This window comes from Barbus barbus, assembly GCF_936440315.1.
Source record: "Barbus barbus genome assembly, chromosome: 42".
Classification (NCBI taxonomy): Eukaryota; Metazoa; Chordata; class Actinopteri; order Cypriniformes; family Cyprinidae; genus Barbus; species Barbus barbus.
In genome coordinates, this window is record NC_136720.1 from 9066550 (window position 1) to 9079761 (window position 13212).

General features: G+C 35.3%; 1 protein-coding gene across 1 annotated transcript in view; it reads right to left on the reverse strand.

Moving 5' to 3' along the window:
* Positions 1 to 11482: 11482 nt before the first annotated feature.
* Positions 11483 to 13212, reverse strand: part of LOC306861286 (scm-like with four MBT domains protein 2) — a 52857-nt gene continuing 51127 nt past the window's right edge. Inside the window, exon 21 of the mRNA XM_079403476.1 lies at positions 11483 to 11871. Coding sequence (XP_079259602.1) covers positions 11731 to 11871 — 141 coding nt within the window. The 3' untranslated portion in view covers positions 11483 to 11730. The remainder of the gene's footprint in view (positions 11872 to 13212) is intronic.

The following is a 13212-nucleotide window of genomic DNA, read 5'->3' on the forward strand; positions in this document are numbered from 1 at the left end:
AGTTATATTATATTATCACTTTAATCAACAGAGAGTGAAAGTAAGATAGAGATTCAACAGAAAAGCAAAGCTACACGGAGCTACAATCGCAAACCTCTCAGTAGCACGACAGCAAAGTACAAAAAGTACTTTTCTCAAAGTACAACACACACACGTACACAAACAAACACTCACACACTGATTCTTGAAATGCCCCATGCAGTGAAATATCCAGCCGCATGACTTGGCTGTTGAGGGAAACTGTGGAAAACTTTAGTGAAAAAATATTTAGAATGCCAGCGATACATTAAGACAGCTTGCAGGAAAACATAAAATACTAAATATTGTGCATGGTTGGTTCATTTAGATGAGAACTTTTTTTTTTTTACCCGATCATCTCCTCTATGAGTGGCATGAATTTATTTTCACTTTTACAGCACTTTTCCAAAACACTCCTCCATGACTAGCAGACAGGAAATGATTGCGTTGTGCTTTGTACAGACTGTGAGAATGTGTCACTGAATATAACAAACAAGCAGAAAGATACAAATCAGTAATGTATAAAAGTAATGTAAAAATCATAATATATTCACCATAGCAAAAAACAATCAGTGTAATCTCGTGTACATTTAGAAATAGTTTTCTCATTTGAAGTAATTAGTTTAAATGGAGAATCTCATTTCTCATTTATTGAAAATCTTACACTACTGTCGCTTATTAAAAATGTTACACTTTGCTGTCGCTTTTAAGTCTTATAATTTATTAGTATAAATCGTATAATTTATCAAATCTTACCATTTATCACGTATTAGTGTTGTGCCAAGTTTCTTTAATGACTCAAACTATTGATTCTTATGACGTGACGTGGCCAAGTATGGTGACCCATACTTGGAATTAGTGCTCTGCATTTATCCCATCCAAAGTGCACACACACAGCAGTGAACACACACCCGGAGCAGTTGGGGGTTCGGTGTATTGCTCAAGGGCACCTCAGTCGTGGTATTAAGGGTGGAGAGAGCGCTGGTTATTCACTCCCCCCACCTACAATCCCTGCCGGTCTCGACACTCGAAACCACCGCGATCTTTGGGTTACGAGTCCGACTCAGTCTAACCATTAGGCCACAACTTCACATGTATCTTCTAATGGAGAATTGACTCAAATTGAACTCAAAAGACTTATCTCCTCTTAAAGTCTCCACCTATTTCTTTGAGTCTTTTCTGTACTTCAGAAAGAACTAATGGCACTAACATCTTGAAGACTAACTTTAAGCATTGGCTGCCTACTGCTCTGGGTGTATGTTCACTGCTGTGTGTACACTTGGATGGGTTAAATGCAGAGCACAAATTCTGAGTATGGGTCACCATACTTGGCCACACACCACTTCCCTTTCTTTCCTTCCCTTGAAGACTAAACAAATCTGAAACATCCAAGCTATTGTCTGAACATGAATTAGATTACAAACTAATTTCTTCTTAAACCATAGAACACAAAAATAATTTATACTTCATGCAAAAAAAAAAAAAAATGGGATTGGGACCATGACTATCTGCAAAAGCTGGCTCCAATATATTAAATATTAATTAGTCATTGTTTGAGCTTAACAGACAGTCCCTATCTGCAAATTCATTGTATGGAAAAGAGCATGGACATTCTGCTAGATAAATCCTATTGTAAAATCAAACATTTAAATAAATAAATAAATAAATACAATTATTTTGTCATTTAATTTTTTAAAATTCACGTTTAAAAAAAAAACCTTTGAGCTTGACATACATTCACCATACAATTTATTTGTATGGAAAAGAGCAGCATGAAATAATTCAAATATATTTCTATAAAATATATTGTTGATAATAAAATAATAATAATAAAAATAAAGATAAAAATAATAATTATTATTACTATTATTATTTACATTTTGTAGCATTTAAATTTTGGGGCGAACTATATTTAAAAGTTTGTGTCTTTTTGGGTGGTTGTCTCATGTAAATGCCTGATAATTTTGGCCAGGGGTGTAGCGTCTGGGTATGCAGGTGCATATGGGCCTGGGCAGATTGGGGGCCCACCGAGCCGAGGGGGAGCTTTAAATTGAAACAAGGGAACGAATATAGAGCCCTGCACAGGCCCGGCAGTTTATCAGAATTCTCTGCCCGAGTCCGACCCGAGCCCATGTCTCTCTCTCTCTCTCTCTCTCCCCCTCCCTTCCCCTTTACACAGCTGCTGTTGCAGCCATTAAAAAGTTCAGTTTCGGTTTTTAATGGCAAAGTGGTTATATTTCTTTTAATTTATTAAGTTAATTTAGAAACATGATGAATAATCATGTTTGATCAGGTCGATAAATACATACACACCTACAGGCAAACACACAGTTAAAAGGTAGCAACAGAGTGCTGAAGTGGAGCTTTTGCTTGGTTCTTTTTCCTTCATGAGTCATTTCACACAATGTCAAGTTGTCAGTATGACTAATACTAATCATGCCTTTGCATTTTACAACCAGATACAAAGAGCCCATGCTTATTTGAATGCATATGTCTTTTCCATGCATATGTTGTTGCAGAACAACATTGAGGGTCATTTCAGAGAAATGCGATGTAAGGCTGACCTAGAAGCAGCAACTAAAACTACACAAAAATTAAGTATGTCCTAGACTTTGTAGCAACCTCTCAGAACACCTTGGAAATCGATCAGTTTGTGATGACACTGGTTTTATTCGATTTTGAAAAATTGTGTTTAGGACTGTAGTAACTCTTCTTTTTTGACTGTTTATTAAACCGGTTTATAAAAGTCATTTGCTGTATGTTTTTTATTTCAATAAAAAGGTTCTTAGGAGTAAATAGTTAGTGAATCAGATAACACTTGTTATCTGACAGCACACTAAAAAAATACACTGTAAAAATTGTTTAATAAGTCAACACATGGCAACGTGTTTTTACATTACCTTAAAGTATCAAAATAAGTTAAGCACTTTTCAACTTTTTAAAATAAGTTATAAAAGATTAAACTCGTGTTTTTAAGTCAGTTTTAAGTCATTTAAGTTGAAATGACTTGTACAGCTAAGCTGAGGTAACAAATTTAATTCAATTTTAAATATTAAAATTTAAGGCAGCAACTTTTTTCTATTTTACAGTGTCATTTTTCATAACATTGTCTTTTCATAACTTTACATTTTATACAGACTGTGTGACCTCACTCATAATTGCATACTGGCAACCTTCTAACTTTGAACATTACAAAATATTAATGTTAAAATTAATGCAGCAGAATAAAGTGACATTTGCAGGACAGGAATCACTGTACAAATGTTTTCATATAGTAGTAAAAATAGGCATATAGTGTAAAGATCGATCTTAAGACTTAAGACTAGTAATCAATATCAGAATAGGTCAGATGACGATCACAATGTGAAAATTAATATTTTACATTAGATGTTCTACATTTTATGAACAAATTAATTAATTTTATTTTAATTAAGCTATAAAACTTTGTATTAATTAATTAATAGAAATAAAAAAAGTAAAAAAAAGACATTTGGAGAAAATAAAAATAAAAGCAGAACCATCAGTGTGGAGATTGTATAAAAACATAAAAAATGTATGAATTAGCCACTAATTTCCCAAAATGTAAAATAATTACAAATAGCCATAAGCGTGTGTTGCAATAATCATGCCAGTTTATTGGCAGAAGATGCCACCAATTAATTTCAGAAAGTATGCATTAACATTAAAATAAACAGACCTACACACCTGCTTTGACATGAGAAGCACTTTTAATATTTTGCTTGTTTAAATATGTCTTTGTTGCACCTTTCAACTCCATTGCGGTAAAACAAGTAGAGAGAAACAGTTGTCCTTGAAGCTGTATCTTGATTTCCGATTGCATGCAAAATGTGCAAATCGAAAAGGAAACTTATTTCAAAGGAGAGACAGCAGGCAACAGTTCAAAACTTGCCCCTGTCACCCCCCCTTAAAGGCCCTACGCGACCCAGTTTCAGGTGTTTTAGTATGAGAATGAGTTTTGTGGTTAACCCATGCAAGCAGCGTTTTTCTTTTTTTACTCTAACAGGCACATATACAGAGTCCCCTTTTCTGCCAGCCCCTGATATTATCTATAGAGTCATGCTCATAATCACACACATATAACAACACGTATGACAGAATAGCTAAGTCAGCAATGCTGTGCCACTAAAAATTTATTTCGTGGAATGCGAAAAACAGTAAATATTGGATGCTACTTAGCATACTAAGATTTGAGGATTGAGCTTATAGAACAGATGATACATTTACCAAATGTGATAAATATTTAGTTAAGGTCATTGTGCAACACTATGTTAGAAGCTCCTTTTCTAGATTACTGAAGCTACATGCAGTTGCTGCATTTGACCCATGAAAGTACTGAGACATAACGTAACCACATGGGTTCAGGTTACTTTTAGGGGTAGGCAACTAATTATTTCTTAATACGATATAGTACTATAGTTATTACTATAGTGTTTGATGAAAATTTTAAGTACCAGGGATGTGTGCCATTAACACCTTTTAAATTGAATTTGAATTCAATTTAAATTGAGATGCTGAATTTGAGTTTGAATATAAAGTCAAATTAAACAGAAATTCTGAGAAATTGATCCAACTATAATTTATATGCATACATTTTTTTGCAGAACTTAAACCTATACATACAGTTTACTGCAGTTTCTATCTGAAATAAACACTGGTGGCAGTAAAACACCAATAACTTTTATACCTTTTCACACAAATTATAAAGCAAGAGTGACAAAGTGCTCAAAGACTTGTAGAATAGCATGGTTACTTTAGCAAATGCATTTTTATCTCACAATTGTTTTGTTAACACTATTAGGGGAAGCCGACTCTCTAACTCTAATGGTTAGAGAGTCGGACTTGTAATCCGAAGGTTGTGGGTTCGAGTCTCCGGCCGGCAGGGATTGTAGGTGGGGAGAGTGAATGTCCAGCGCTCTCTCCACCCTCAATACCACGACTGAGGTGCCCTTGAGCAAGGCACCGAACCCCCAACTGCTCCCCAGGCGCTGCAGCATAAATGGCTGCCCACTGCTCCGGGTGTATGGTGCTTGCTGATGAGGCTCAGATGGCGTGCAGGTGTGCTCCATTAGTATTCAGGTGATGGTGTGCGTTGTGATTGGCTGGCGTGGGAGCCTGGCCGATCTGTGACAGGATTTATGAACATGAAATTATCCAGCCATGGCTTCCTGTTTCACAGAAATATAAATAGGAGGGAACACAAAGCCCAAATTCCCTTAATCATCCATCACAATGAGAAAAACCAAAGAATATATTTCTGATGTGCAGCAAAAGATAATTGAGCTTCACAAATGAGTGAAGTGGCTTTAAGAAAAGAGCTAGAGCAGTGCAAATTCCCATTTCCACCATCAGGGCAATAATTAAGAATTTCCAATCAATATAAAATTTTACGAAACTGCCCAGAAGAGGACGTGTGTCTATATCGTCCTAATGCACGGTGAGAAGGCGAGTTTGAGTGGCTAAAGACTCTCCAAGGACCACAGCTGGAGAAATGCAGAAAATACTTGTGTCTCAGGGTTAGAAAACCTTTAAAAAATAAAATTGTCAAACAGCACCTACATCAACACATGTTGTTTGGGAGGGTCTCAAGAAAAAAAATTATCCTATCTCATCCAAAAACAAACTCCAGCATATTCAGTTATCAGACAGGACTGGCACTTCAAATGGGACTGGCTTCTATGGTCAGATAAAACTACAAAATGATCTTTTTAGCAGCAAACACTCAATATGGGTTTGGTGAACACAGGGATAAAAAGTACCTCATGTGTACAATGAAATATACTGCTGTATTTGTGATGTTGTGGGCCTATATTTCTGCTGGAGGTCCTGGACATCTTGTTTAGACACATGGCATCATGGATTCTATCAAATATCAACAGATAAAAAATCAACAAGTGACACTGACTCTGTTAGAAATCTTATGGATCTTCCAACCAGACAATAATCCAAACACAAACCTCAAAAACAACACAAAAATGGGTCACCGAGCACAAAACCAAGCTTCTGCTGGCCATTCCAGTCCTCTGACCTGAACCCTGTAGAAAATGAGTGAGGTGAACTGAAGAGAAGAAGCACCGTCATGGAGCTGTGAATCTGAAGGATCTGGAGTGATTCTGGATGAAGGAATGGTCTCTGATCTCTTGTCAGGTGTTTTCTAACCTCATCAGGCATTATAGGAGAAAATTTAGAGCTGTTAAACTGGCAAATGGAGGTTTCAAAAAGTATTGAATAAAATGGTGCCGTTAATCGTGATGTTAGGATATTGGACTTTAGTTTTGTCTTTCTGTTTTGTATGCCTTTTCCTGTGTTGCCTTATTTGGTTTTGTTCCTGTTTGATTTAGCTCATCAGTTCATCTGCTCGTTAGTTCATTATTAATTAAACCCCTTCACCTGTGTTTTGCCTAAGTTGCTTCCTACTTGACGTCTCCGTTCAGTTCAGTTTGTGTCGGTTATTGTTTGTTACACGTTCTTGAGATTAAAGCCTTTCATTTGGGATATTCCTGCCTGCTCTTGTCTTGTCTGCCTGCCTGGGGTTTAACGTAACACGTGGCCAATGTGTATTAGAGAAAAACATTTATTTCATAATGATATTTCCCCCCATTTTAAATTATTATCCAATGAAAGTTTAGATTTTTGTGATTTTCTTTCAAAAGGATTAACGATACAGATTAATTTTCACAGCCTTCTTTGATCATAGATAGATGTCTTAAATTACTTAAAACAAAAAATAGATGCTAATGGGAAACTGACATACAGTAAAAAAATAGAGCTAATGTTTATAGTATAGTTAACATCTTTTGGAATTTTCAGAAATTTTTTAGTTCATTCTGAGATGTTGAACATTTGATTATAGACTTTCTGAAGGATTATTAATATTTCTTTTGAAACTCCAGGAGACACCTATTTTTTTTGTTGTTTTGTTATTTTTTACCTCTGGAGAAATATCAGATAAATTGGACACAACCAAAAGTCTTCATTAGTTTCCCATTTAATGACATTGCTATTTATGAGTAACTATTGAGCTATTACACAGATCTCATTTTTTTTTTTTTTTTTTTTTGCATTTAGGCTTTCTGTCTTTGAAATGTTGCTCACTGAAATTGAAGTGGGCTCCTCAACCATGAGAAACATCTCGATTATGGTCAGACACATCACTGGAGAAGCTGCACAGCATACCTTGAAATTATGTTGCCTGGCAACCATGAGAAGTGGCAGTAGTACAAATAGGTTCACAGTCAGACTCAATAGAAAACATTTAAAGGTCATAATGTCACACATCATGAAAAATATATTAAAAATTAATTTCTATTATTTACGAAGTGCAATGAATGATTCATTTGCTTGTATAAACTTATACCAATTCTCCTGATGGCTAGTATAATGGTTGATATATATATATATATATATATATATATATATATATATATATATATATATATATATATATATATATATATATATATAATGCATATATGTGTTACGGTTGTAGAAGGAGAAGCACGGGGAGGAATTGACGAAAAGGAGTATCTTTAATGAACATCAAAACACTTTACTTTTAAACAAATTAAGATCTGACCAAGACAAGGGGAGAACTCGGGACTTATAAAGAAACCGGGAACAAAGGAGCAAACAAGATAATTAACACAAGACAGGTGAACAGAATGATAATTAACTAAATTAGGACAAGAAATGCTAAATAAGGGCAAAACGGAACTAAATGGAAACCAGACCGTGACAATATGTGTATATATATATGTGTATATATGTATATATATGTATATATGTGTGTGTGTATATATGCATGTGTGTATATATATATATATATATACACTCACCTAAAGGATTATTAGGAACACCTGTTCAATTTCTCATTAATGCAATTATCTAATCAACCAATCACATGGCAGTTGCTTCAATGCATTTAGGGGTGTGGTCCTGGTCAAGACAATCTCCTGAACTCCAAACTGAATGTCAGAATGGGAAAGAAAGGTGATTTAAGCAATTTTGAGCGTGGCATGGTTGTTGGTGCCAGACGGGCCGGTCTGAGTATTTCACAATCTGCTCAGTTACTGGGATTTTCACGCACAACCATTTCTAGGGTTTACAAAGAATGGTGTGAAAAGGGAAAAACATCCAGTATGCGGCAGTCCTGTGGGCGAAAATGCCTTGTTGATGCTAGAGGTCAGAGGAGAATGGGCCGACTGATTCAAGCTGATAGAAGAGCAACTTTGACTGAAATAACCACTCGTTACAACCGAGGTATGCAGCAAAGCATTTGTGAAGCCACAACACGCACAACCTTGAGGCGGATGGGCTACAACAGCAGAAGACCCCACCGGGTACCACTCATCTCCACTACAAATAGGAAAAAGAGGCTACAATTTGCACAAGCTCACCAAAATTGGACGGTTGAAGACTGGAAAAATGTTGCCTGGTCTGATGAGTCTCGATTTCTGTTGAGACATTCAGATGGTAGAGTCAGAATTTGGCGTAAACAGAATGAGAACATGGATCCATCATGCCTTGTTACCACTGTGCAGGCTGGTGGTGGTGGTGTAATGGTGTGGGGGATGTTTTCTTGGCACACTTTAGGCCCCTTAGTGCCAATTGGGCATCGTTTAAATGCCACGGCCTACCTGAGCATTGTTTCTGACCATGTCCATCCCTTTATGACCACCATGTACCCATCCTCTGATGGCTACTTCCAGCAGGATAATGCACCATGTCACAAAGCTCGAATCATTTCAAATTGGTTTCTTGAACATGACAATGAGTTCACTGTACTAAAATGGCCCCCACAGTCACCAGATCTCAACCCAATAGAGCATCTTTGGGATGTGGTGGAACGGGAGCTTCGTGCCCTGGATGTGCATCCCACAAATCTCCATCAACTGCAAGATGCTATCCTATCAATATGGGCCAACATTTCTAAAGAATGCTTTCAGCACCTTGTTGAATCAATGCCACGTAGAATTAAGGCAGTTCTGAAGGCGAAAGGGGGTCAAACACAGTATTAGTATGGTGTTCCTAATAATCCTTTAGGTGAGTGTGTGTATAATATATATATATATATATATATATATATATATATATATATATATATATAGCAACGAAATGCAATAGAGAAGAATACAGCACAACATGAGGAAAGAAAGGAGAAAAAAAATAAATAAATATATATATATATATATATATATATATATATATATATATACATACTGTCTATCTATCTATACACATTAGATCAGCCATCAAGAGAATTGGTGTAAGTGACAACAAACAAAATAACCATTAATTGCACTCCATAAATTATAGTGATTTTTTTTTTCACATTTCATGAAGCGTGACATTATGTCCATTAAATGTTTTCTATTGAGTCTGACTGAGAACATATTCATGAGCAGCATCTGTGAGAGTGTTGATCAGTTATTGAACTGAAATGAACCAACACTGATCTGACAGCTAAAAATGGCACAATTGTATTCTAGTTTCCATAACTGATTCTGCTATTTTCCTGTTTTTCACAGTGAAGTTGCTTTGACACAGTCTGTATAAAAATGCCATAGAAGTAAAGGTGAAAAATAGGAATGAAATGTTAACTTTTATTATCTTTAGTAATTCTTATGAATGAGTCCATCTCAGAAACATACTTTCTGCAATCATGCAGATGCCGATTGGCCAATGCAAAGTATGCTGTAGCGTTGTACATACTTAACAAGAAACTTTGTAAAATTTGAGAAATGTTCATGGAAAAAAACCCTCTAATGGTTATGTAATATCACCATGTTTTAGCCTTGACCAACAGCTGAGTGTGTGAGTGGGTTGTCCTGTAAATAGCCCACATTACGTTGCCTAATGTTTCCTGGAAATTATGTTCGTATTGGGGAGAAGTTCACATTTGTTTCAGATTCTCTGGAAAACATAAGTATAAACTATGCAAGCAGCTATTTTTAATATTAAGGGAACGTTCTGGGTTAAATACAAAACCTATGAAGAGTATCTGACACAATGTCGATTAACCACAGAAAATGATACTGACTCAGACATGCAGTAATGCATTTGCAATGAAAGTCTATGAGGCAAAGCATGGCACTGAAATATACATTAAAATACACTTCTGCATAAGTTTAGCAACATTTATTAGTTAACAGTTACCCTTAGAATGCCTTGCCCTGTAGACTTCCATTGAAATCGCACTCTATGCCATTTTTGTGTGTATTTACAAACTGAGTCAAAGTAATGGACAGCTGGTGCAGTTTATATTTGCTGATCTTTCAAACATTGCCAATTTTGAATTATTGCAATGTTTTAAGCACTGTAAATTGATCAAATGATGAAGACAATTTCTACAGCAGTTAATCGAATTTTAATACATTCTATTTGTGATCAAGGTGTCGTACAACAGAGAAGTAAAAAATATATCACTATGAAAGTCATAAACAAAATATATATATATATATATATATATATATATATATATATATATATATATATATATATATATATATATATATATATATATAGAAAACATATCCAATTTTGCATAGATCAAAAATGAAATTTACATAAAATATAGATAGGCCATGACAGAAGGCAGCTCTTCAAAAATGTACTTGCCCTTGTATTGTAAAGAGAAATCAATGATGTCTTAGATAAACAACAGGCGTTTTGAGTTGTGTATTTTTGTGTGTATGCACATTTCAGCATACGCACACATCATATAACCACTCACACAATAAGTTTATATCAAATATCAATCTTGATTTTAATAATATTCCCTAATTCATAATGCCCAAGTTGCCAAATCTAGATTTTTTCAGGTGTTAAATCGCCACTAACCTCCTAACAAACATTATAAAAAATAGTTTATCAGAACAAAATAAATATTACAAATATATTAGTTCACTTCCGAAGATAATACTTCATATATAATTCGCCATTATAAATATAATTTGGTCTTAAAAGACGAATAAAATTTCAGCTAGTTCTGCAGTGAACTCAGGGTTTGGAGGTTTTTCACATTTAAACTGCCTTTCAGTTTAGACACGTAATTATTCCCATGGAGGCTGTCTTCATATTAGAGTCGTTCTTTTGAAATTTCTGGAACTCCAACCAAACCTAAACTTCCCCTAGATTGTTTGGTTTGTCTTCACCACACTGCTGAAAAAAATGGCACTCTTAAAAAAATAAAGGTCATTTATTGGCATCAGTGGTTCCTTGAAGAGCCTTTAACATCCTTGGAATCTTTCCATTCCACAAAAGGTTCTTAATAGTGGAAAAAAGGTTCTTCACACTGAGAAAAGATCTGTTCACTGAAAGGTTCTTTGGGGAACCAAAAATGGTTCATCTATGGCATCACTGTGAAAAACCTCTTTTGGAACCTTTATTTTTAAGAGTGGATGGTTGTTTAAGCTATTTTGATGGCTTTAAAGAGGTTTTTGGTACTTGATCAGCTGGTCTAAACGCCAGTTTGACTAGGCTGGGAGACCAGGTAGACCAGCTCAAACCAGTAACCTTCAGCCGTTTTCTTTAGCAGGGAAAGCAGAAATTGTCATATTCCATGACTAAATCTCATATTGAAAAAATCCATTCGGTATGAGGCAACCTGAGGTTTCCTGACGGATGGAATGACTCTTTACATCCCCTGAGTACAATATAGGTGTCTGCTGATTTACGTCCGCCAAGAAGGTTAGCTTAGTTAGAGAACTGGGAGTAGAAGGCCACTTTGACTCGCTCGATCTGATGACAGAGTTTGATGGCAGGGCCGAGCTTTAGGTCCATACATTCTTGGACTGTAGGAAGGGTCAGCAGCAACAAGGCCTGTCCATCAATGTCCTTGAGAAGGAAAAAAGATATATGGGTTAGCATACATATTAGATTTTTTACCGGTTTTGCTTGTTCTTGTTTCTTCAGTTTTGCACACCCTGATAGCAAATGTGTGATTCTGTGTGCATTTGAAATTTGTATGATTTCTAAGCTGCATTAGACAAAGAACACTAGTAAAAACAAAGTAAAAAGGGTAAATTTTTATTTCAATAAAAAGCAATGTATTCTAGATGTGCTCTGTCACAGATGTCATACTGACTGCACACTGATTAGCCTTTTAATATAGCCAGAAATATATATAAAAAAAAATGCTGATCTTTTTTTTTTTACTTAAATTATGAAAATTATAAAATAATAAAAAATAAATCTTTGCAATATTTAAATATAGCCAGGCTTGAATTCAGAAAATACCTTTGTTTTATATATATATATCACTGTTTCTTGAGATAAGGGACAAAAGTACTTTTGAAAAGTGACAAACAAAAAATCCATACTACATTCATTTGAATTGGATATCTTCATAAACACGGGTCTCATCTATCATACCATGAAAAGGAACAGGTTTTTTATTTAACCACTTTTTAAAAAAAATTACATTTACTCACTTAGTAACTTGACTTTTGTCAACTCCGTCTGACACATGAAAATGTTTTTTTTTGTGTGTTTGATCAATTCAACAACACTGTAAAGTCTTTAAGTGTGTAGAAATGGTGTGCCTTAGCAAGGTTAAGTGATAAATTGCATTGTATACACTTTTAATATTATTTAATATTGTTTTGGAATTAGCCATTTTAAATTACCGTCATTTAGTTTACAATTTTTTTCATTTTTAATATATACAATCAATGGTTTTGTGCACACAAGACACTGATAAATGTAGATAAGTTGGTGTTTAAATGCATGAACACACTCAATTGAACAAATGAAACATAAATTTTTTTATAAAAATGAAAAACCTCCATCTTACGGTGTTGACGCATAACTAACGGTGTTGACACACAATTGACGGTGTTGACAAACTAATCGAGAATTAAACTGAACAAAGATATTTACCTAGTTTTAACATGGAAAAGGGAGAGAGTATCAAGGGAAAGGGTATCAAACTTCAGACAAAGAGTACCTGGTGACAGGATCTTTAAGGCACACATGAAAATCACATTGGGCGGTCTATGTCCAGCATTGTAGCATTGGAACGTCATCTGTGGCTCACGCTGACAGAGATGAAGGAGGCGGATAAGGTCCCCTTCCTCGATGCTCCAGTTTCAGCCAACAGCCTGTTCGGGACGGATAGACTCGGTGCAGATGACAGCAACTGTCTCAGCGGAACGAGCCATGACTATTCAGCGCCAT